Consider the following 20537-nt stretch of genomic DNA (forward strand, 5'->3'; position numbering starts at 1 on the left):
CATCGATTAAAAAGGCGTTCGAGGCGGAAGCCTCGAGGCGCGCCTCGAATCGAGGCGGAGGTCGGGCGAATTGAGGCTTAAGCCTCGAACGTTCTGGCGAGGCTTACGCCTTTTCCATGGAGGCGTACGCCTCACCGCGTGAGGCGTTGAGGCGCATCGAGGCAGCGCTTCGAAAGCGAGAAAGTTACCTTCACAGTCAGCGAGCTCCCATTGTTTCTTCCGATCAAAATGTTGTAGCTTACGATCCGACAGGAAAGGGAAAGTCGTCGAAGGAGCAAAGTCGAACAGCCACGAAGGAGCCAAAGAAGCGAGCGCCCCCTTGGACCCCCGGCAGACTGGTTTATTTTTGTATTCATGTTATTTTATTATTGGTAGTACAAATAATTGTTATTTTTGTTTTTTTTGTCATTATTTATAATTTTAAATTAATTTATTTTAATCGTTTTGAGGCTTACGCCTCGATCCGCCTCGAGGCTTACGCCTCGCCTCGCTTAGAAAAACCGCCTCGATTCCTGATTTCGCCTTTTAAAACCTTTCATGTGACACCTAAATTATTTTTCATTCATATGATATAAACAAGATATCATGAGCAAGAAAAGAAAAGAAAAGCATTTCTCTTTTTGTTTAAAAATGTACATTTCATTTTTAAGTCATATGAGCATGTTTAGGATTAGAAATTTCTATTGAGCGTTAGCTCATTCCCTAGTGTGGGATACTTTTCAGGAGAATCTGGAAGAAGAAATAGCTGATCACCCGAGGTTTACATATAGTCGACGCGCAATGGGTGACAGGTTCATACTTGTTTTGTCTAGTTATAACTACTTTCTTTTGGGTGGTTTGTCTTGCATGAATAGATTAAGTTTATAACCACCTTGTACATGAACTTCCTTTTTATAAGGGTTTGAATGTTAAATACATGTTTTGGAAAAAGTTTAGAGGCGCTTTTATGTTCTTATTGAAGTCTTTTGCAATTGTTATATTTAAATTCTGATGAGTAAATTATGTTGAACGTCCGATTGCGTTCCCGCCTCGTATGTACGAGCTAACCGGGTCGGATCGTGACACATGTGAGATTATTTTACTTCACTAGTGCATTCATATGTTATGCAAATTTTATCTCATATTTCCTTACGAGTAGTACAAGTAAAAACCTGCATATAATTTTCATATTTTAAAGCGCACAAAAAAAAAACAGTTAAGGTATTTGACATTATGTTGTGCTAGATTATGATCTTTTAAGAACCATTTAGGAAAAGAAACCTCTATTTTAACTCCATTCAAAATTTTGAAAAGCTAAAATATAGTCAATATGAATAATATGCCAAATATAAAAATTGATAAATTATAAAAAGGTGGACATGCAAATCTTTCAAAAGTCAAAAGGAACATTATCATAAAACAACGATTGGGTAATAGATTCAGGTGGTAGAGAAGTTACAGTAGTTCCCTCTGTAGCTCATCCTGCTGGTGGTAGTAGCACTACCATGGATACTTTCAATCAGATGATGGCGGCTATCACGCACTTGTTTCAGCATTCACAGGAACAGCCTCAGTCTAGTTCCAGAAGAGAGCCATTGGTAGACAAGTATCTGAAGATTTTCCAAGACATGCGACCTCCTCTCTTTACAGGAATAGGAGAGCCAGTAGATGCTGAAAACTGGCTTTTGAGGATTGAAAAGATACTGGAGGGTATGTAATGTCCTGATGATCGAAGGGTGACCTTAGCTACTTTTGCTCTGGATGGGGAGGCTGAGAGATGGTGGAGAGGACAATCATTGGAGAAGTTTGGTGGTAGAATAGCTTCCCAGATCTTATGGGAGGACTTTGTGAAAGTCTTCAGAGATTGGTTCGTGCCTCCTTCTGCGAGGAGTCAGATGCAGGAAAGATTCATGCGACTGGTGCAAGGTGATTGGACAGTCATGCAGTATGAAGCTGAGTTTACCACACTGTCCCGCTATGCCTCTCAGATTATTGCTACTACTGAGGACAAGTGCTAAAAGTTCTTATCAGGGCTTCGCGATGCTATACGTCAGCCATTGATTCCCTTTAACTTTGATGATTATGCAGTATTGGTGGAAAAAGCAAGGAGAATAGAAATTGATTTTCAAACTGTTCAGAAGAGGAGAGATTTCCAACAGAAGAGGAAGGGCTTTGAGAGGACCAGGAGCTTCCAGACTCATTCTAGAGGTTCTAGTGTAAAGAAGACCAGAACTGATTTTGGTGGAAGTTCTTCAAGTGCTAGAACTTGTGACAAGTGTGGCAAAATGCATAGAGGTGAATGTTTAACGGGCTCCAATGTTTGCTTTTTTTGCCATCAGCCTGGGCATATGGCTAGGAACTGCCCAAAGGGTCCAAGAGAGGGGAGATCTAGTGCTTCTCCACCTCAGCAGAGTACTGGGAGACATTTTACTGTTGGTAGACCGAGAGCTCAAGAGTCTACTGCTTCTGCTTCAGTGCCTAGTCATCCGGTTGCGAGACCTGTTGTACAACCAAGGGTTTATGCCATTACATAGCAAGAGGCCAAGGAATCTCCTGATGTGATTATATGTATTATTCATGTCAAATGTTTTCCTAGTAGAGTACTTTTCGATACTGGAGCATCGCATTCATTCATTAGTCAGGAGTTCATTATGAAGCATGCATTGGATGTTTGCAATATGCCTACTGCATTGTCTGTTCTGTTACCGGAGGGGTCTAGTATGACTGCTACACTTATGTGTTCCACTTTTCTCACTATTTGCGAGAAGGAGTTTGATGTTGTATTGATAGTTTTACCCCTATTGGAGTTTGATGTGATTTTAGGGATGGATTGGATGTCAAATCAATTCATCTCCATAGACTGCAATAAGAAGGTCGTGAAGATCAAGTTTCTTGGAGGAGAGAAACTTGTCTTTTAGGGAGATCGAGGTGTATCTTCTATGATCATCTCTTCTATGAAGGCTTGTAGTTTAATTTTGAAGGGGTACCCAAGCTTTCTAGCACATGTAAGGGACACTTCCAAGCAAGTGCCAGAACTGAAGGAGATTACCGTGGTGAGAGACTTTCCTGATGTATTTCCTGAAGTTTTACCTGGAATGCCTCCGGTTAGAGAGATTGATTTCTCAATCGATCTTGTACCTGGTGCTGAGCCTGTTTCAAAAGCACCTTATCCTATGGCGGTTAAGGAACTTCAGGAGTTGAAGTCTCAATTGCAAAAGTTGTTGGAGAAGGGATTTATTCGCCCTAGCACTTCACCTTGGGGAGCACCAGTTCTTTTTGTAAAGAAGAAGGATGGTAGCATGCGACTCTGTATCAATTACTGGGAGTTGAACAAGCTTACCATTAAGAACAAGTATCCCTTACCGAGGATTGATGATTTGTTTGATCAGCTAGTGGGAGCTTCAGTTTTTTCCAAGATTGACCCGATGTCAGGTTATTATCAGTTGAGAATTAAGGAGGAAGACATCCCGAAGACGTCCTTTAGCTCAAGGTATGGACACTACGAGTTTACTGTATTACCTTTTGGGCTAACAAATGCCCCAGCTGCTTTTATGGATCATATGAATAGGGTCTTTAAGCCAATGCTAGATAGTTTTGTCATTGTTTTCATATATGACATTCTTATCTACTCTTATGATGAAGAGCAACATGCCAATCATCTCCAGGCTATATTGCAAACTATAAGAGGCAATGAATTGCTTGCCAAGTTATCTAAGTGCGAGTTTTGGCTGAAGAATGTGACTTTTCTGGGTCATGTCATTAGTGGAGATGGTATTTCTGTGGACCAGCATAAGGTACAGGCTATAGCTGAATGGCCAAGACCTATGACAGTGACTGAGATACGGAGTTTCCTTGGGTTAGCTGGCTATTACAGAAGGTTTGTAGAAGGATTTTCCAAGATTGCTGCACCTTTGAGTAGATTGACTCAGAAGGCCGTCAAATTTGAGTGGAGCAATCAGTGTGAGGAAGCCTTTCAAGAGTAAGACTCGTTTGATGACTGCACCGATTCTTACAATTCCTTCTGGTATGGAGGAATTTTAGATTTTCAGCTATGTGTCGTTAAGGGTTTGGGTTGTGTATTGATGCAACATGGGAGAGTAGTTGCCTATGCTTCTAGGCAATTGAAGAGTCATAAGAAGAACTACCCAACCCACGATTTAGAGCTTGCTGCTGTAGTCTTTGCCTTGAAGATTTGGAGACACTACTTATATGGTGTACATTGTGAAGTGTTCACTGATCACCAGAATTTGAAGTATATCTTTTCTCAGAAAGAGTTGAACTTGAGACAGAGGAGATGGATGGAACTGCTTAATGACTATTATCTACTCATTCAGTATCATCCGGGAAGAGCCAATAATGTTGTTGATGCTTTGAGTAGAAAACTGCCTACGAAGTTAAATAATTTGCTAACTCAACAAGAGAAGCTGATTGAAGAGATGGATAGGTTAGAGTTATCAGTGGTACTTCCTACAACTGGCAATGTAGGATGATTGAGTCATTTGACTGTGCCAGCTGATTTGAAGAGTAGGATAGCTGAAGCTTTATGGAAAGATCTAGATTTTGTGAAGATCATACAATTAGTAAAGGCTGGACATGAGGAGGATTTTATCCTTGACGAGGACATTCTCCTTTGGTATAAAGGCAAGGTCTGTATACTTAATGTTGATGATTTGAGGAAGGATGTTCTATCTGAAGCTCATTTCTCTGCTTATACTATCCACCCTGGTAGTAATAAGATGTATCAAGACTTGAAGGGTTTGTTTTGGTGGCCCAGATTGAAGAGGAGTGTAGCTGATTTTGTTGCCAAGTGCACTGCTTGTCAACTGGTGAAGGCGGAACATCAAAGACTGAGTGGATTACTTCAACCCTTACCGATTCCAGAGTGGAAGTGGGATGATATTGCTATGGATTTCATATCGGGTTTACCCAGATCTCGGCAGGGCCATGATGCTATTTGGGTTGTCATTGATAGGCTCACAAAGTCTGCTCACTTTTTGCCTATCCGATTGACTGTTTCAGTTGAGAAGCTAGCAATGCTATATGTGGCTGAGATTGTTCGATTGCACGGCGTGCCTAAGTCCATAGTATCTGACCGAGATGGTAGATTTACTTCTAGACTTTGGCGGAAAGTACAAGAGGCTATGGGCACTAAATTGACATTCAGTTCAACCTTCCATCCTCACACTGATGGGCAAACAGAGAGGATTATTCAAACTCTTGATTTTGGAGGAAGTTGGGAATCTCATATCCCTTTGATAGAGTTTTCTTACAACAACAATTTCCAAGCCAGCATAGGAATGACTCTTTATGAAGCCCTCTATGGAAGGAAATGCAGAACACCTTTTTGTTGGGCAGAGACAGGTGAGAGGAAGGTAATTGGATCAGATCTTGTTGATGATTCCACAAGCAAAATCAAATTGATCAGGGATAGATTGCTAGCAGTTCAAGATAGGCAGAAGAAGTATTATGATGCTAAGCACCGCTTTGTGGAATTCAATGTGGGAGACTTTGTTTTCATAAAGATTAGGCCGATGAAGGGTGTACTTCGTTTTGGCAATGTTGACAAACTTAGTCCTCGCTACATTGGTCCTTTTGAGATAGTGGAAAGTATTGGGAAAGTGGCCTACATATTAGCTTTACCTACTACATATGCTGTCTACAATGTGTTCCATGTTTCGTCACTGAGGAAGTATATATCGGATGATCCTTCTAAAATCATATCGAAGATGTGGACTTACAGCTAGATCTTACATATGTTGAAGAACCGGATCGTATTCTGGAGTATAGTGTGAAGCAACTTAGAAGCAGGGAGATACCGTTCGTGAAAGTACTATGAAAGCATGGATTGAAAAATAAATGCCACGTGGGAGAAAGAGTCAGAGATGAGGAAGTGCTAACCTCATCTTTTCGAGTAAGGTATGATTGTTTGTTTTTCCTTTCTTTTAAATTTTGTGGACGAAATTTTTATTAGGAGGGGAGAATTGTAAAACCCGAAATTCGTCATTTAAGTGTGTTGCACGCATATCGATGCGCTGCGACGAACTTAAGTGAAATTTTGATGTCATCGGAATTCGACGAAATAAATTTTATTAAATTCGTCTTGAAATTTCGATCGAAACGTTGTAAAGAACTTGTATTAAATTTCGCACGGTTTTGAAGTTAAAATTCGCCAAAGTTCGTTTAAATAACACTTAGCCATTCTCCCCATTTTACCCTTCAAGGCTTATTAGGGAGAGTGATAGGATGAGGGGCACATGCATAACTTCCCTTCATATCTCTCCTTAAGCTATTCTCACGCCTAAGGGACCGAACATTTCAGTCCCTTGTTGTTTCCTTCGGCCGCACGCGAGAGGAAGGGAGGAGTGGCGACGGGAGAGCTCGGCGGGCGAGATTCCGGCGAAATTCCGGCAAGGGCCTTTAGGAAAAGCGTAGGGGAAGACTTGAGGTAAGTTTGTCTTAAAAGAAATGGAAGTTTTCATTAGATTTTTGCATAGAAAAATTCTAGGTTTTGATATTTTTTTGGGATTTCTTTAGGAAACCTTTAGGGTTTGCTTTGATATATGTTTTTCTACCCTACATGTCAAAATTTTTACGCAAAACACTAAATCCGAAATTTAGGGTTTTTTTTTTGATGAAATTTTTATGACAATTGCTAGAAGAGTTTAAGGGAAGCCTTTTGGTATAAAAAATGCAAAGTTTTCTTAAAGAATTTTGAGTTTAAAAATTAGGGAAAGCTTAGGGTTTTCACAAACTTAGGGATTCTCGTATGGCATGTTCACTTAAGGTATTTCAAATGATTTAGAGAGGTCTCTAAATATAAGAAATTGTAATTTTGAGAAAGAAAAATAAAGTTCTTCATTATTTTATGATTAATTCCGAAAATAATAAGAATTTATTTATAAGTATAAGAAAGAGAAATGTTTTAGAAGGATTTAAGATGAATTGGATGAATTTTTAGGTTCCTATACTTTATATTTTATTTAAATCTGAAATTTATTTAAATAAAAATCACAATTTTGTATGAGGTTGATGTTGTTTTACCTTAAAGATAGGTGGAAGAGGATTATGGGAAGCCTATAAAAGAAATTGTGAAACATAAAGTTTAATTTGGCAAGAAGTTTAAATTGTGTTATTTTTCTTTAGGTAGTGGCAAGAACAAGATTAAAGAAAGCGGAGAAGAAACGGATTTCATAAGTTTTGGAGGTAGGAATTCTTTTTCTTATCATGCTTATATCATTTTTGTTAAGCTCTTATGACATGATTTGAGAAATGGAACAGTTGTTACCCATGCAATATACATGCAATCTAGTACTTCATTGTTTCTTTCATGCTTAAGTGTAATTATTATAAGTTATCTAATTCATGATTAGATATTCATGTCATACATTAGTTCATGGAAATATATGACTTTGTATGAAAATGAAGGAATATATGTTCATATGAAAATAATATAGAAATGATTGTGCATGATTAATTACGGAGTATCAAAGACGGTGCAAAAGCACACATGAACAGTACGAGAACATTATGGCCCTTGGGGCAAATGAGGAAAAAGGAATAAATGGCCAAAAGAGGTTTGTGTACCTGATCAGTACATCCCTGGTACTCCGGGACGGTTGAATATGTTAAATAAGTGAGATGACATTCATTTTATACATATCTAAATGACATATGCATGTGGCACCTAAATTATTTTTCATTTATATGATATAAACAAGATATCATGAGCAAGAAAAGAAAAGAAAAGCATGTCCCTTTTTGTTTAAAAATGTACATTTCATTTTTAAGTCATATGATTATGTTTAGGATTAGAAATTTCTATTGAGCGTTAGCTCATTCCCTAGTGTGGGATACTTTTCAGGAGAAACTGGAAGAAGAAATGACTGATCACCCGAGGTTTACATATAGTCGACGCGCAACGGGTGACAGGTTCTTACTTGTTTTGTCTAGTTATAGCTACTTTTTTTTGGGTGGTTTGTCTTGCATGAATAGATTAAGTTTATAACCACCTTGTACATGAACTTCCTTTTTGTAATGGTTTGAATGTTAAATATATGTTTTGGAAAAAGTTTTGAGGCGCTTTTATGTTCTTATTGAAGTCTTTTGTAATTGTTATATTTAAATTCTGATGAGTAAATTATGTTGAACGTCCGATTGCGTTCCCGCCTCGTATGTACGAGCTAACCGGGCCGGATCGTGACACATGTGAGATTATTTTACTTCACTAGTGCATTCATATGTTATGCAAAATTTATCTCATATTTCCTTACGAGTAGTACAAGTAAAAACCTACATATAATTTTCATATTTTAAAGCGCACAAAAAAAAAAAAAAAACAGTTAAGGTATTTGACATTATGTTGTGCTAGTTTATGATCTTTTAAGAAACATTTAGGAAAAGAAACCTCTATTTTAACTCCATTCAAAATTTTGAAAAGCTAAAATATAGTCAATATGAATCATATGCCAAATATAAAAATTGATAAATTATAAAAAGGTGGACATGCAAATCTTTCAAAAGTCAAAAGGGACATTATCATAAAACAACGATTGGGTAATAGATTTCCCTTTTGAGGTGTTATGATTTTCAAAGTGCCATGTGGATCTACTCAAGGTGTTTAAACCTAACAAATTAAGAATCCCACTCTGATATCGCTTGAAAGTGCTTAGGATGCATTAAGGAGAGGGGAGAATGACCTTAAACTTCGAAGTATCTCCCTTCTTTGGCCTCCCCGCTTGACGGAGATGTTGTCCCTCAAAATCCTTGTTATGTTGGAGATGCCTCTCCCTCCTTTTGCTTCCTCTGCTCTACAGAGATGCCGATCTCTCCTTTCGCCTCCTCAGCCCAGCAAAGATGCCTATATCTCCTTTTGCCTCCTCGACCCGATAGAAATGCTAATCCTCCTTTCGCCTCTTCACCTGACGAAGGTGCCAGCCCTAGCTAACAAGTCTTTCTCACTAAAGATTTTTCTTTTTAGAGCTCTTCTCCAAGAACATAATAGGAAGACCCAAGATATAGGCTAGACGGAGCAATCGTGTGAACCCTCTTACAATCCTTGACTCCCTAAAGACAAACAACCACTTTCAACCTTACTTTCTCTATCTCCCTTGCGAAGTAGACACTCTCCAAAGCTCTATACCTAAAAAAAATATATATATTTGACTGCTTAAAAAATAAAAACTCTAATCATTAAGACATAAGATGAGTTTATAGAATGCACTCTTAAAAAATCCTAATTTTTTTAATTTCATACTCTTATCTACAGTATGATTAGTTCAATGCTGTCAAAGATCATCTTGTACGATGCATAGTTGTTCAGTACGATTAGCTTAATCGAATTATTAATCGTCCAAAACAAAGTTTGTCCAAATGAGCTTTGTGTTAGATCGTCCTACACAAAATTGTTCGTACAATATAATCATTAATAATGATTAAATCTTGATTTAATTCCTTAATCTATAGTATTAAATTATACAATTTTAATTAATGTTCGTACTGTACGATATATGTCGTACAATATGATCAATTCAAATTTGCATAATTTAGGTAACATTAATTCTACAGTGTGGTTTTATCAAAATAGCTGATCATCTTGTACGATTTAAGGTTGTATAGTATGATTCGTTATAACCCGATTCTAATTAGCCTTATTTAATTAAACATTTGAATTAATTTATGTTTGGACATATAGTACAATACGATTCGGATCACAGAGTATGATTTGGATCGCATTGCACGATTCTGGTCGCACAATATGATTAACAAAAAATTTGAAATATTCAATTTTACTCCCGTTTGTTGTGTGCACATACATAAAATGTTCAAGAAAAATAAAATGTGCTGACTCTTTCAAACATAGACTAACTTAAACCTTGATTTTGCACTATCGCAAGCCTTGGTTCTTCAATGCTGCTCAGTGTATGTTGTACCTGAAATAGTTATTGACACACAAGAAAAAATACGCAATGTATAAATCAGAAATAAGTAAATTATTATCCAATAATGTTTGTAATAATCAAAATGTAAAATTGGGCTCTCGGGTTTCAACAATCAACAATAGAGACACTTTGTCCCATATTAACCTTTTCATTATTACACCTCTCCATCTTTTACCCCTATAACCCATACTCTCCCACCACAACTAGAGCCTCACATGGCCCCAATCCATTCCACAATCACTAGCTTATGCATAACTCCACCTTTTTCAACACTATACCACCACAATAGAGACACATGCCTCTCATCTCGCAGTTCATCCACACCTCCCTTGCATCATCCAAATGCTCCACCATAGCCACAAATAAACTCTTTTTGCTACCAACTTCCACTTGATGCTAATCTTTCTCAAAATTGGTTTCATATAATCTAATATAAACGAGTGTTTGATCTACATCACACTATCATTTTGCAACCTGATCCAACTAGTTATGCACAAGCTAACAAGGATAAGGTCACAAAGCTCGGCTAGTAGCTTAAGGCTAAGACAAAGAATAGGGTCTTGACTATAACGAAACCTTTAGCTTGGTTATTGAAATGCCAACTATAGTAGTTCATATCATCACTCTTCATCCGCATTTGTTAAGTTCAATAACTTGACGTCTTTAATTCCTTCCACCCCGCTCATCTTCAACTTCAAGGAATGGTTTATTTGAAATAACCATTAAATTTTCAGGATCATGTTAGATTGGTCACTAGATCGGCTATGTTTATCAAAGGCGGAACAAAAATTTCGTCCCATAAGTTTTTCCCCCTCTGCGTGGGGTCCAACAACCATCAATTAAGAAGAAATTAATATTGTTTAGGAGGGAAAATTTAAAGGCGGGTCTGTTTAGGGATTTCTTATATTTTTGTATGCTTTAAGTGGGATATTTTCCCTTGGGTTAGGTTATCTATTGTTTTGTAGAATTGAGATTGTTCTTAGGTTTGTTTGGGCTCTAGCCAATGGCTAGAGATTGGGAGAGCCGGATCTTCCTCTTGAATTGAAGATCCATTATATCTTGTTTGTTTTCTTCCATCTTTTATCAATTGAAAGGTTTTTCAAGTGTTCTGCCACAAAATCCTTCTTAACTATTGTTTGCACTTTGCTGAAATTTCAATTTCAGCCAAGTTTTCCTCTTTACTAGTGTTTCTCAATCAATTTTATATCAGAGCCATCAATTCAGGGTACCTATGATCGGATGAAAAGTTTGACGTCGTGGAAGAAATGCAGAGGAAGTTGCTTGAGGCCCAACTCAAATTGATGTCATCGGAGGTGAGGGGAGCCACCGATGACCAAGGAATTGGTGGACACCCTAATCCAATAAGGAGGGAGAAAAATCAAGATGTGAAGATTTTGGTGGGAGAAGATGGGATGCATCCCCTAGAACCTATTTATAAGGAGGAGATGAGTAGTGGGTATGAGCGAATGGGTGCTGATTTTGCAGGAAAAGGGGTTGTTTATGAGCGAATGAGTGCTGATTTTGAAAGAAGAAAGGGAGATTTTGAAGAATGGATTGGGTAGGAGAGTAGAAGGGAGGATTAAAACACTTAGGAGGGGCCAACCCTTTGGAATATGAGAGGTTATGGAGGAATTGAGGGAAATAGAGGTGATCCAAGAATAAGGAAACTAAAGATTGAGGGAGAGGATGCACATGGGTGGATCTACAAGGTGTAGAGGTATTTCTTCGTCAATGGATTGATGGAGGAGAGAATGATGGAAATTGACCTATGTTTGGAGGGAAAGGCGGTGTGGTACCCGTGGAGAGACTTGAGAAGGCCTATACGAAGTTGGAGGGAGTTCAATGACTACTTGTTGGAATGTTTCAAACCAATAAGAGAGGAGATTTCTATGATCAATTTTTTTATCATGATGCAAGAAGGCTTAATGTAGAGTATCGAGAGGTTTGAGTACCTTGCTAGCTGAGTGGATCGATTGTCTGAGACTGTGCTAGAGAAACTTCATGAAAGGCTAAAACCAGAGATTTGGGTGGTGGTTACAATGATGAGGCCTCGTGACTTGGGAGAGGCTACAAAGTTAGCTCAATTAGTGGAGTATCAGACACACCTGGAAAGTGGGACCAGAGAAAGCAGTTCAGAAGGCTCGTACTAGATGACCACCATATTTTTAGCTCCCAAGGGGCCAACATCGGGTAGCCTTCAAGAGACTCCAAATGAGAAGCTTGTAGAAGGGGGATTCAGGGGAAATTTCAAGAAGCTCACTGAGAAGGGGTTGTAGTAGAAGAGGGTGAAGGGATTATCCTTCAAATGTGATGAGAGGTATACACCGGGGCACTGGTGTAAGGATCTAATGCTTCATGTTCTCATTGTTTGTGATGATGAGGGAGCTAAGGAGGGAGCTTGGAGTGAAGCATTAGTAGATGAGGAGGTAGTTGCATCTAGATATGGCAGAGGTATCCCTAAATTTAGTGGTGAGAATCATACCATAAAAGTGAAAGCTTAAATAACAAATAAGGAGGTGATGGTGTTGATAACAGTGGAGCTAACCACAATTTCACTTTTTACTAGGTTGTAGTAGACTGATTGGGGTTAAAATTGGTGGACACAGGGTATTATGGAGTGATGATGGGCACTAGAAAGGTGGAGACTGGTAGAGGAGTGTGTAGGGGAGTAGTTTTGATCATACAAAAGGTTCAGGTGAGGGATGACTTTTTTCCATTAGAGTTGGGGAGCACTGATGTCTTCCTTGGGATGAAATTGCTATAACCTTGGTGGATACTAGAGTTAAGTGGGGAGCATTGATGGTGGAGCTAGTGGTAGAGTGAAGAAGCATAATGATTTGGGGTGATGTAGGGTTATCCAAAGTCATGATGTCACTCAAAACTATGGTGAGGACCATATAGGAGGCGGGAGGAGGATTTCTGTTGAAGCTATAGAACTTAGAGGGGATCCGATTAGAGGAGGGTGGAGACATTCCTCCTTCAATACAGCCGCTTATACAACAACTCAATGAGGTCTTTTAGCCACCTCAAGGATTACCACCATCAAGGGAGTAGGAGCAAGCCATTAACTTGAGGTAGGGGATGTCACCGATTATTGTCAGGCCTTATCACTACCCTCAGATTCAGAAAGATGAGATTGAGAAACTGATTTTAGAGATGTTAGTGGTAGGATCATAAGGTCGAGTTTGAGTCCTTTTTTTACCCAATCTTACTGGTCAAGAAAAAGGATAAGAGCTGGAGATTCTGTGTGGACTATTGAGCCCTAAATAAGGAGATTACATCGGACAGGTTTTTCATTTCGGTGATAGATGAGCTGTGTGGAGCAGGGGTATTCACAAAGATGAATCTAAAGTCTGGATATCATCAGAGTAGAACGAGAGAGGAGATGTTCCAAAGACCGCGTTCGGGACTCATCAAGGATACTACGAGCTGTTGGTGATGCTATTTGGCCTCATTAATGCCTATGCTACCTTCCAGTCCCTCATAAACAAGGTGTTTCGACCATTCCTCATGAGGTTTGTATTGATTTTCTTTGATGATATCCTAGTGTACCTTAGGTTTGATGAGGAGCATTTGGGGCACTTGAGGGTGGCCTTGAAAGTATACAGGAGCACCAACTGAGGGCTAACCTGAAGAAGTGTTGTTTTGCATAAGCCAGTGTGAAGTACTTTGGACACCTGGTATCTTTTCATAAGACCAAAATTGAGGCAATGTTGAAATGACCTTTATATAGGAATTTGAGGGAGCTGAGGGGGTTCTTAGTGGTTATAGGATACTATAGGAGATTTCTGAGAGAATACAAAACTATAGCTTGGCCATTTACATAGCAGCTGAGGAAGGATAACTTCTTGTGGGTAGAGGCAGCTACCTAGGCATTTGAGAGATTGAAGAAGATCATGACCACGGTATCGGTCCTACCCCTACTAGATTTTAGTCAGATTTTCATGGTAGAGACTAACACATCAGTGTATGGAAGGGGGTGTCCTAGCCCTACTAGATTTCAGCCATATTCCACATCTCTTGCACGAGTTTCATGGGAGTGTTATTGGTAGTCATTCTAATGTGCAGAAGACATAAAAGAGATTGGTAGCTGAAATGTATTTGAAGGAGATGCACAAAAATGCGGAAGAATGGTTGTTAGATGTGAGGATGCCAATAGAACAAGTACATGACCATAACTCCAAGGGGTTTATTTCAATCCCTAGCTCTACCAGACAAGGGTGTGGGAGGAGGTCACCATGGACTTTATAGATGGGTTACCCTGATTTGAGTGGTTTATAGTGATTCTAGTGGACGTTGATAGATTGAGAAAGTATGCTCATTTCATTCCCCTCTCCTACACAATAGTGATAGTGACAACATCATTCATTAGAGAGTTGGTCAGGCTTCATGTAATACTAGAGTCTATAGTGTCCAGCCGAGATAAGGTGTTTTCAGTCACTTTTGGAAGATGTTGTTCAGGCTATAGGAGACTGTACTGAAGAGGAGCACCACTTATCATCCTCTGACAGATTGGTAGGCGGAGGGTGATTAACAGGAACTTGGAGATCTACTTGCGATGTTTTGCTTTAGAGACACTTCGGTTGTAGGCCAAGTGGTTATCATGGGCAGAGTATTGGTATAACACTTCTTATCATTTGACTTCTCAAATAAATCCTTTTAAAGTGTTGTCCACTTGGTGCATTTTGAGCAGAATAGCACACAAGTTTTTTCAATGGAACAGTTCTTGGAGGAGAGGGATAGGGTGCTGGATGAATTAAAAAGGCACTTGTTGAGGGCTCAGCGGATCAAGAAGAAGCAGACAGATGGACATAGGAAGGACATCTAGTTTGAGATGGGGATAGGATATATTTGAAGCTTCATTCTTATAGACAAAGGACGTCTGCTGATAGGAGAAATGAGAAGTTGACACCGTGATACTTTGGCCCTTATGAGATATTGGAAAGGATCGAAGCTGTGGCTTACTGATTGAGGTTATCCCCGACCACTACCATACAGTCAATGTTCCACATGTCATAGTTGAGGAGAGCTATTTGGGATCATGCAACTAATTCAGAGCTACACTGACCGAGGACTTGGAAGTGTGTTGGAACCCATGGAGCTGAAAGGGGTACGAAATGGAGATGGCATGCTCAAGGAAGTGTTGATAAAGTGGAATACCCTACTCGACTATGATGCCACATGGGAGTTGTACGAGAGAGTGAAGCATCAGTTCCTATCCCTCCACCTTGAGGACAGGGTGGGCCTTTTGTAGGGAGGTATTGATAAACCGATCACTGGACCGGTCTTGCTAGTCCATTATGGACTGGCTCTATTTATCGGAGGTGGAATAGAAGTTCTTCCCCATAAGTTCTGCCCCCTCTGTGTGGAGTCCAACAATCAACAATTAAGAAGAGATTAATTTTGTTTAGGTGGGAAAATTTAGTGGGGCTGCTTAAGGATTTCCTTAATTTTAGAATGCTTTTAGTGGGATATTTTTTCTAGAGTTAGGTTTTTATTGTTTTGCTGAATTGAGATTTTTCTTAGGTTTGTTTGGGCTCTATTCAAGGGATTGGGAGAGCCGGATCTTTCACTCGAATTGAAGATCCATTGTATCTTATTTCTTTTCTTCCATCTTTCATCAATTCAAAGGTTTCTCAAATGTTTGCCACAAAATCCTTCTCAACTACTATTTCACTTTATTGAAATACCAATTTCAGCTAAGTTTTCCTCTCTACTAGTGTTTCCTATCAGATCATAAACATTGCCATCATATGTTCTTCTTATTAGGGGTGTCAATTCGGGTCAACTCGTCGGGTTTGGGTCGAACCCGACCCGACCTAGATCTAAACGGGTCAACCCGAACCCGACGCGTTTTTGCAAACGGGTCGAACATTTCAACCCGGACCCGACCCGACGTCAGAGACACTGCCCTATTTGCCACCATTCCAATCATCTTCAGCAACAAGATTTTCAACCCATTATAGCTGAATCCTTTTCTTCTTTATTATCATCACAACCCGCAAGCAGTTATCTCCTTATCTCCTTATTCATCTATTGGACTAAATCATTTAAGTTGTTTTGGCCTTGATCTCAAATCTGAAATCTATCAACTTCTTCCTTAGCATTCAAGTTTTCATCGCTCCTCAAGGCCTATTGCTCAGCCATGAAAGGCATGCCATCGACATCCTTAACGAATTAGGTATGGCATCTTGTAATCCTCTTCTCAATCCATCTCCTTTTAAAACTCCATTCACCGAAGGTCCATTTGATAACCCCACCTTTTATAGGCATCTAACCAATTTTCTATAATACCCTTACCATCATCCATCCCGAACTACTCCTTTCCGTGAGTTTATGTCAACATATACATTACCCTCTCTGATGTCATTTTCAACTATTCAAAAGGTTACTTTGTACATTCAAGGTATGCTTCACTACAGTGTACCCAATTCACAAGGTTGATCTTACTCTTCTATCCTAATTTGATTCAGATTTGAACGGCAATTCACATGATGGAAATCAACTACTGGTTACTGCTCTTAGTTTGAAAACATTCTTGCCATATGGCGTGTCAAGAAACAAAGCATAATTTGCCCTATCATCTATTAAAGTTGAATACTGCGCCTTAGCCACCACGGCAACTAATATTATTTTTCTCTGTTGGCTCCTCGAAGAATCACATTCCTATGGATCAGCCTCACAACTTCATTGTATTAATATTTTTGCATTATCCTTGGCCAACAACCTGATATTCCATTACCGTACAAAGTACAGCAAAGGCGATTGCTGCTTCATCCGAGAACATATTGCAGCCAACGAATTCAATATTCTCCGCATCAGCTCGCACAATTGAGTCGCCGACATATTATCAAATGTTTTCCCATTAAATGATTTCAGATGCTATGTGACAAGTTGACAATCCAACCTCAGATTATCAACTCAAGGGGAGGTAATAACAGACTCACGAGATCTAGCAATACTCAAGGAAATGGATCAGCCACTACCTCTGCCGCGATGATCATAGCCGCACCATTATGAAAACCTTTGTGATCTTCGTCGTTCAAGTATAACAGCATTTGCAATGCCAATGATTATTCACTTAATTTGTTGCATATAAAATGGCTATAGCCTATACTCCGTAATATAGAAATTGTATTTGTTCTTGTGCATTCTGTTTTTCATCATCTATATCTTCATTCTAAATAAGTGAAACAAAATTCATTAGCTCTTTTCGCACGCGCTCACAGAGAATGTCTTAGTTGACTGAGATGCTGAATGCTTTTTATGTTTTCTAATTCCACCAGTTTCTCAATTTGATTTTGGCTTTTTGTAGTCACGTTCTGTTCGGGACTTTGATAACCATGCCACATGCCTAGTTGGAAAATTTGAGGTATTATTATCTAATTTTCCATCTGATTACATATATATATATATATATATATGTATATATATTGAGATTTTGACATTTGTGATACCAAATTGGTGTATATTTTTTATTTGAGACTGTGGATACATACTACCGCCGTTGTAGTAGTGTTAGCTACGTAGGGAACGTATCAGTTCCATTGCTCTGCATAAGTGCTTTGGATGATCCCGTATGTACCAAGGAAGCGATTCCTTGGGATGAGTGCAGGTATAGCTAAATCCTTCCTGTTGCGAAATGTTTTTTTCCATTTTTTGCGGAATATTTCATCTAATTTATTCAGAGGCTATTGAATTCACAGAGCAAACAAGAATATTATTCTGGCAACAACAGTCCATGGAGGTCATCTTGGATATTTTGAAGGGATAACTGCAAGCAGCGTATGGTACGGCTCCTAAAAATCCACATATTTTTAAAGACATGTTTCCATCGTACACGGTTTAGTTTTTTCCTTTTCTTCTATGCCCTTTTACGAGTGTCATTAAAGACTAATTTGGCCAAGAATAATGGCAAAAAATAAATAAATAATAATAAGCTCTGAAAGGTCTTTATAGAAAATATATTTAGTTAATTCTATCCTTGCAGTTAATTCGCCTAGTAAGAGGAATAATGGATATTCTCCTGTATCCGAGTAAGAGGAATAATGGTTGCATGTACACTTGAAATGGCACTAAAGTTGCATTTCTAGTAAAATAATTACCAATCAGTTGAGTATTTTCTTTATTTGCAGGTGGGCAAGAGCTGTCGATGAGTTTCTCTCTGTTCTGCATTCTGGCCCGTATATGCATGGACAGAAGGTGTGTTATCTCTATCCTGAACGTGTAATTGGATCATATTTCAAAATTTCTGTGATGCAATCTGTGAAAACTGAATACGCTGCAGATGGAGAGCCCTGATCTATATACTCCACTGGATTCTTCCATTGATAAAAGCCCATATATAAATTTGACAAAAGATGGATTAGTTACTGCAATGAGAAGTAGAACAGAAGATGAAGACATTGCTGGTGAAAATGATGAGCAGGGAGACATTGAAGCAGAAGCTGTAAGTGGAGCCATTGATATCACAGCCAGTGGAGCCATTGATACTCCTTCATTAATGTCTTTGCGTCCGGGTCAGACGGAAGACGAAAATGCAGGTGTCCGAACTCCCAAAGATGCTTCTGCCACATCAATGAAGACATGCCTCAAGCAGCTTTCAAGGCAAAGCCAAAAATCATTGTGGTTACTTGCTTACATAGCCATCGTCTCATCGTGGCCCCTGGTTGGCTCTGCTCTTCTTTTTGTATTTAGGAGTAAGCTGAAGGGCGTTTTGCCCCATTCAGTACGCAGAGGATAAATGATACGAAAAGTAGATATCGTATGCACTAAAAACTGGTGGTTCTCGTTTCACAAATGAATATAGAATAAACAAATATATCAGCTGGGGTATTAGATGATTTCCTTTCTCTTCCTCTGCAAATCACATGCCGTTGTAATATATAAAAAGGCAGCATTGTTGTGAAACTCGAATGCAAAGTATTGCTTCTAAAATATAAATTTACTGGTGGCTTCATCATATAGTTTATTCTAATTAATACATCTCTAACTATGTATAACAAGTTGCTAAATTTTTATGACTCAAGTTTGTCTACGCACATATTTAATAGATAACTTGACATGACATGATAGGAACATGAACTCGTCTAGACTACAAAATTGATAAGTCGAAATAATCAGTAGATGGTAGGATTAATCATGAGAATTTGCATCTTTTTTTTTATTTTATGAGTTTGAGCTATTTATGTTATGGATTTCATATTTTTATATTTTTCTTTGTTAGTAATTATTGTATTATGTTTAAGTCATGTTCAATGTAGCAAGGGTCTGCAATGCTAGAGTGTGAATGTTTAGTTAGTCGTCAATTGAGGCCCAAGCATGGAGTAGGGGGTCGTCTCCTCTCCTTTATTTTTTTTTTTCTTGTTTTATGTTTGAATGAAGAGGTGTCGTTTCATTAGAATTTAATTGTATAAGAATTTCATTGGAGAGAATAATTTAATGGTGCTTACACATTTGTAGAGAATTCGAAAGAGCTATAAGGTTTGGTGGTTGATAATTCCAATGAGGTTAGCGATTATTTTTTTGGATTTACTGTTTTGGTGAGCAGATTTTAATTTTATGTATATATTTACTGCAGGTTCCTCCTAGTGTTCTAGTAGGGGTAATCCATCATAAAAATTTATTATAAGGCCTAGCCAAGAAATTCATATTTGTTGGACAAGTCTTGTTATTTGACCAATCAAAATTTCAGTAAATTTCACCAAAATCTCTTGATCAATAGCCCACATTCCATACTTCAATAATCTTAAATTTATTTGGGGATGTTCTAGTTAAACTTTTTGGAGAGCAAATTAGGTTTAATTCTCAATTCTTTGTGTTATAAATAATACTTCATTAAAAAAATATTAAAATAATTTTTTCATAAAAAATGAAAACATTCGGAACATATCTAGTAAGTTTCATTAATTATTTTCAATTGAAATTATTGAATTTCACTCATTCCACAAGAAATTATAGTCATATTCATAATATTTGTTTGTTCTGGATAGAACTAATCTATGTCTTATAATCTAAACCTCTCTAATTTTTACCAATCTTTCTAAAATTTAAACTAAGGCAACATAACCTTTAAATTAACTCCAAGTTTGTAGAGAGAGAATAAACTGGTAGAAGTTGGATTCAAAACTCTTGATAGATTAAAGAGCTTGTGATCTAGCTCTAAATTTTATTCTCCTTCAATGTAACTCCTTTATAAAATTGATCATTAGTCTTCTAATTATAATTCTTACCTGGGTTTAGATGGAAGAGATGCTAAAGGCTATGTATTATCCTATAAATCATGACAAGAAATTAGATGAACAATTGATGACTCTTAGACAAGGCAATATGCGGGTGGTCAAGTAAATGAACTTATTTGAAGATTTGATTGCTAGGATGAATTACATGAATCAGGAATGGAAATTAGCTAACAAATTCACTATTATCTTAGGAGTGTGATTAGATATGATGTTGAGTTACAGGACTCAAATCCTAGATGATGCTTTCATTATGCTTTACTACTCTTAGAGAAGCATATGAAGGCATCTTCTTCATCTAAAACTAGAGGTCCAAACTCATCATTTAAATCATCCTCACATTTTATAGAAATGTTTATTGCTAGACTTACATCTTTTTCAT

At 38.2% G+C, this 20537-nt stretch overlaps 1 protein-coding gene across 1 annotated transcript in view; it reads left to right on the forward strand.

Moving 5' to 3' along the window:
* The window catches only part of LOC110112550 (embryogenesis-associated protein EMB8-like), a 57107-nt gene extending 38226 nt beyond the window's left edge, over positions 1-18881 (forward strand). The window contains exons 10-14 of the mRNA XM_020844807.2: positions 17233-17289; positions 17402-17532; positions 17624-17707; positions 18053-18119; positions 18205-18881. Coding sequence (XP_020700466.2) covers positions 17233-17289; positions 17402-17532; positions 17624-17707; positions 18053-18119; positions 18205-18660 — 795 coding nt within the window. The 3' untranslated portion in view covers positions 18661-18881. The remainder of the gene's footprint in view (positions 1-17232; positions 17290-17401; positions 17533-17623; positions 17708-18052; positions 18120-18204) is intronic.
* Positions 18882-20537: the final 1656 nt, after the last annotated feature.

The sequence above is a fragment of the Dendrobium catenatum genome, unplaced genomic scaffold (genome assembly GCF_001605985.2).
Source record: "Dendrobium catenatum unplaced genomic scaffold, ASM160598v2 fragScaff_scaffold_133, whole genome shotgun sequence".
In the NCBI taxonomy this organism is placed as follows: Eukaryota; Viridiplantae; Streptophyta; class Magnoliopsida; order Asparagales; family Orchidaceae; genus Dendrobium; species Dendrobium catenatum.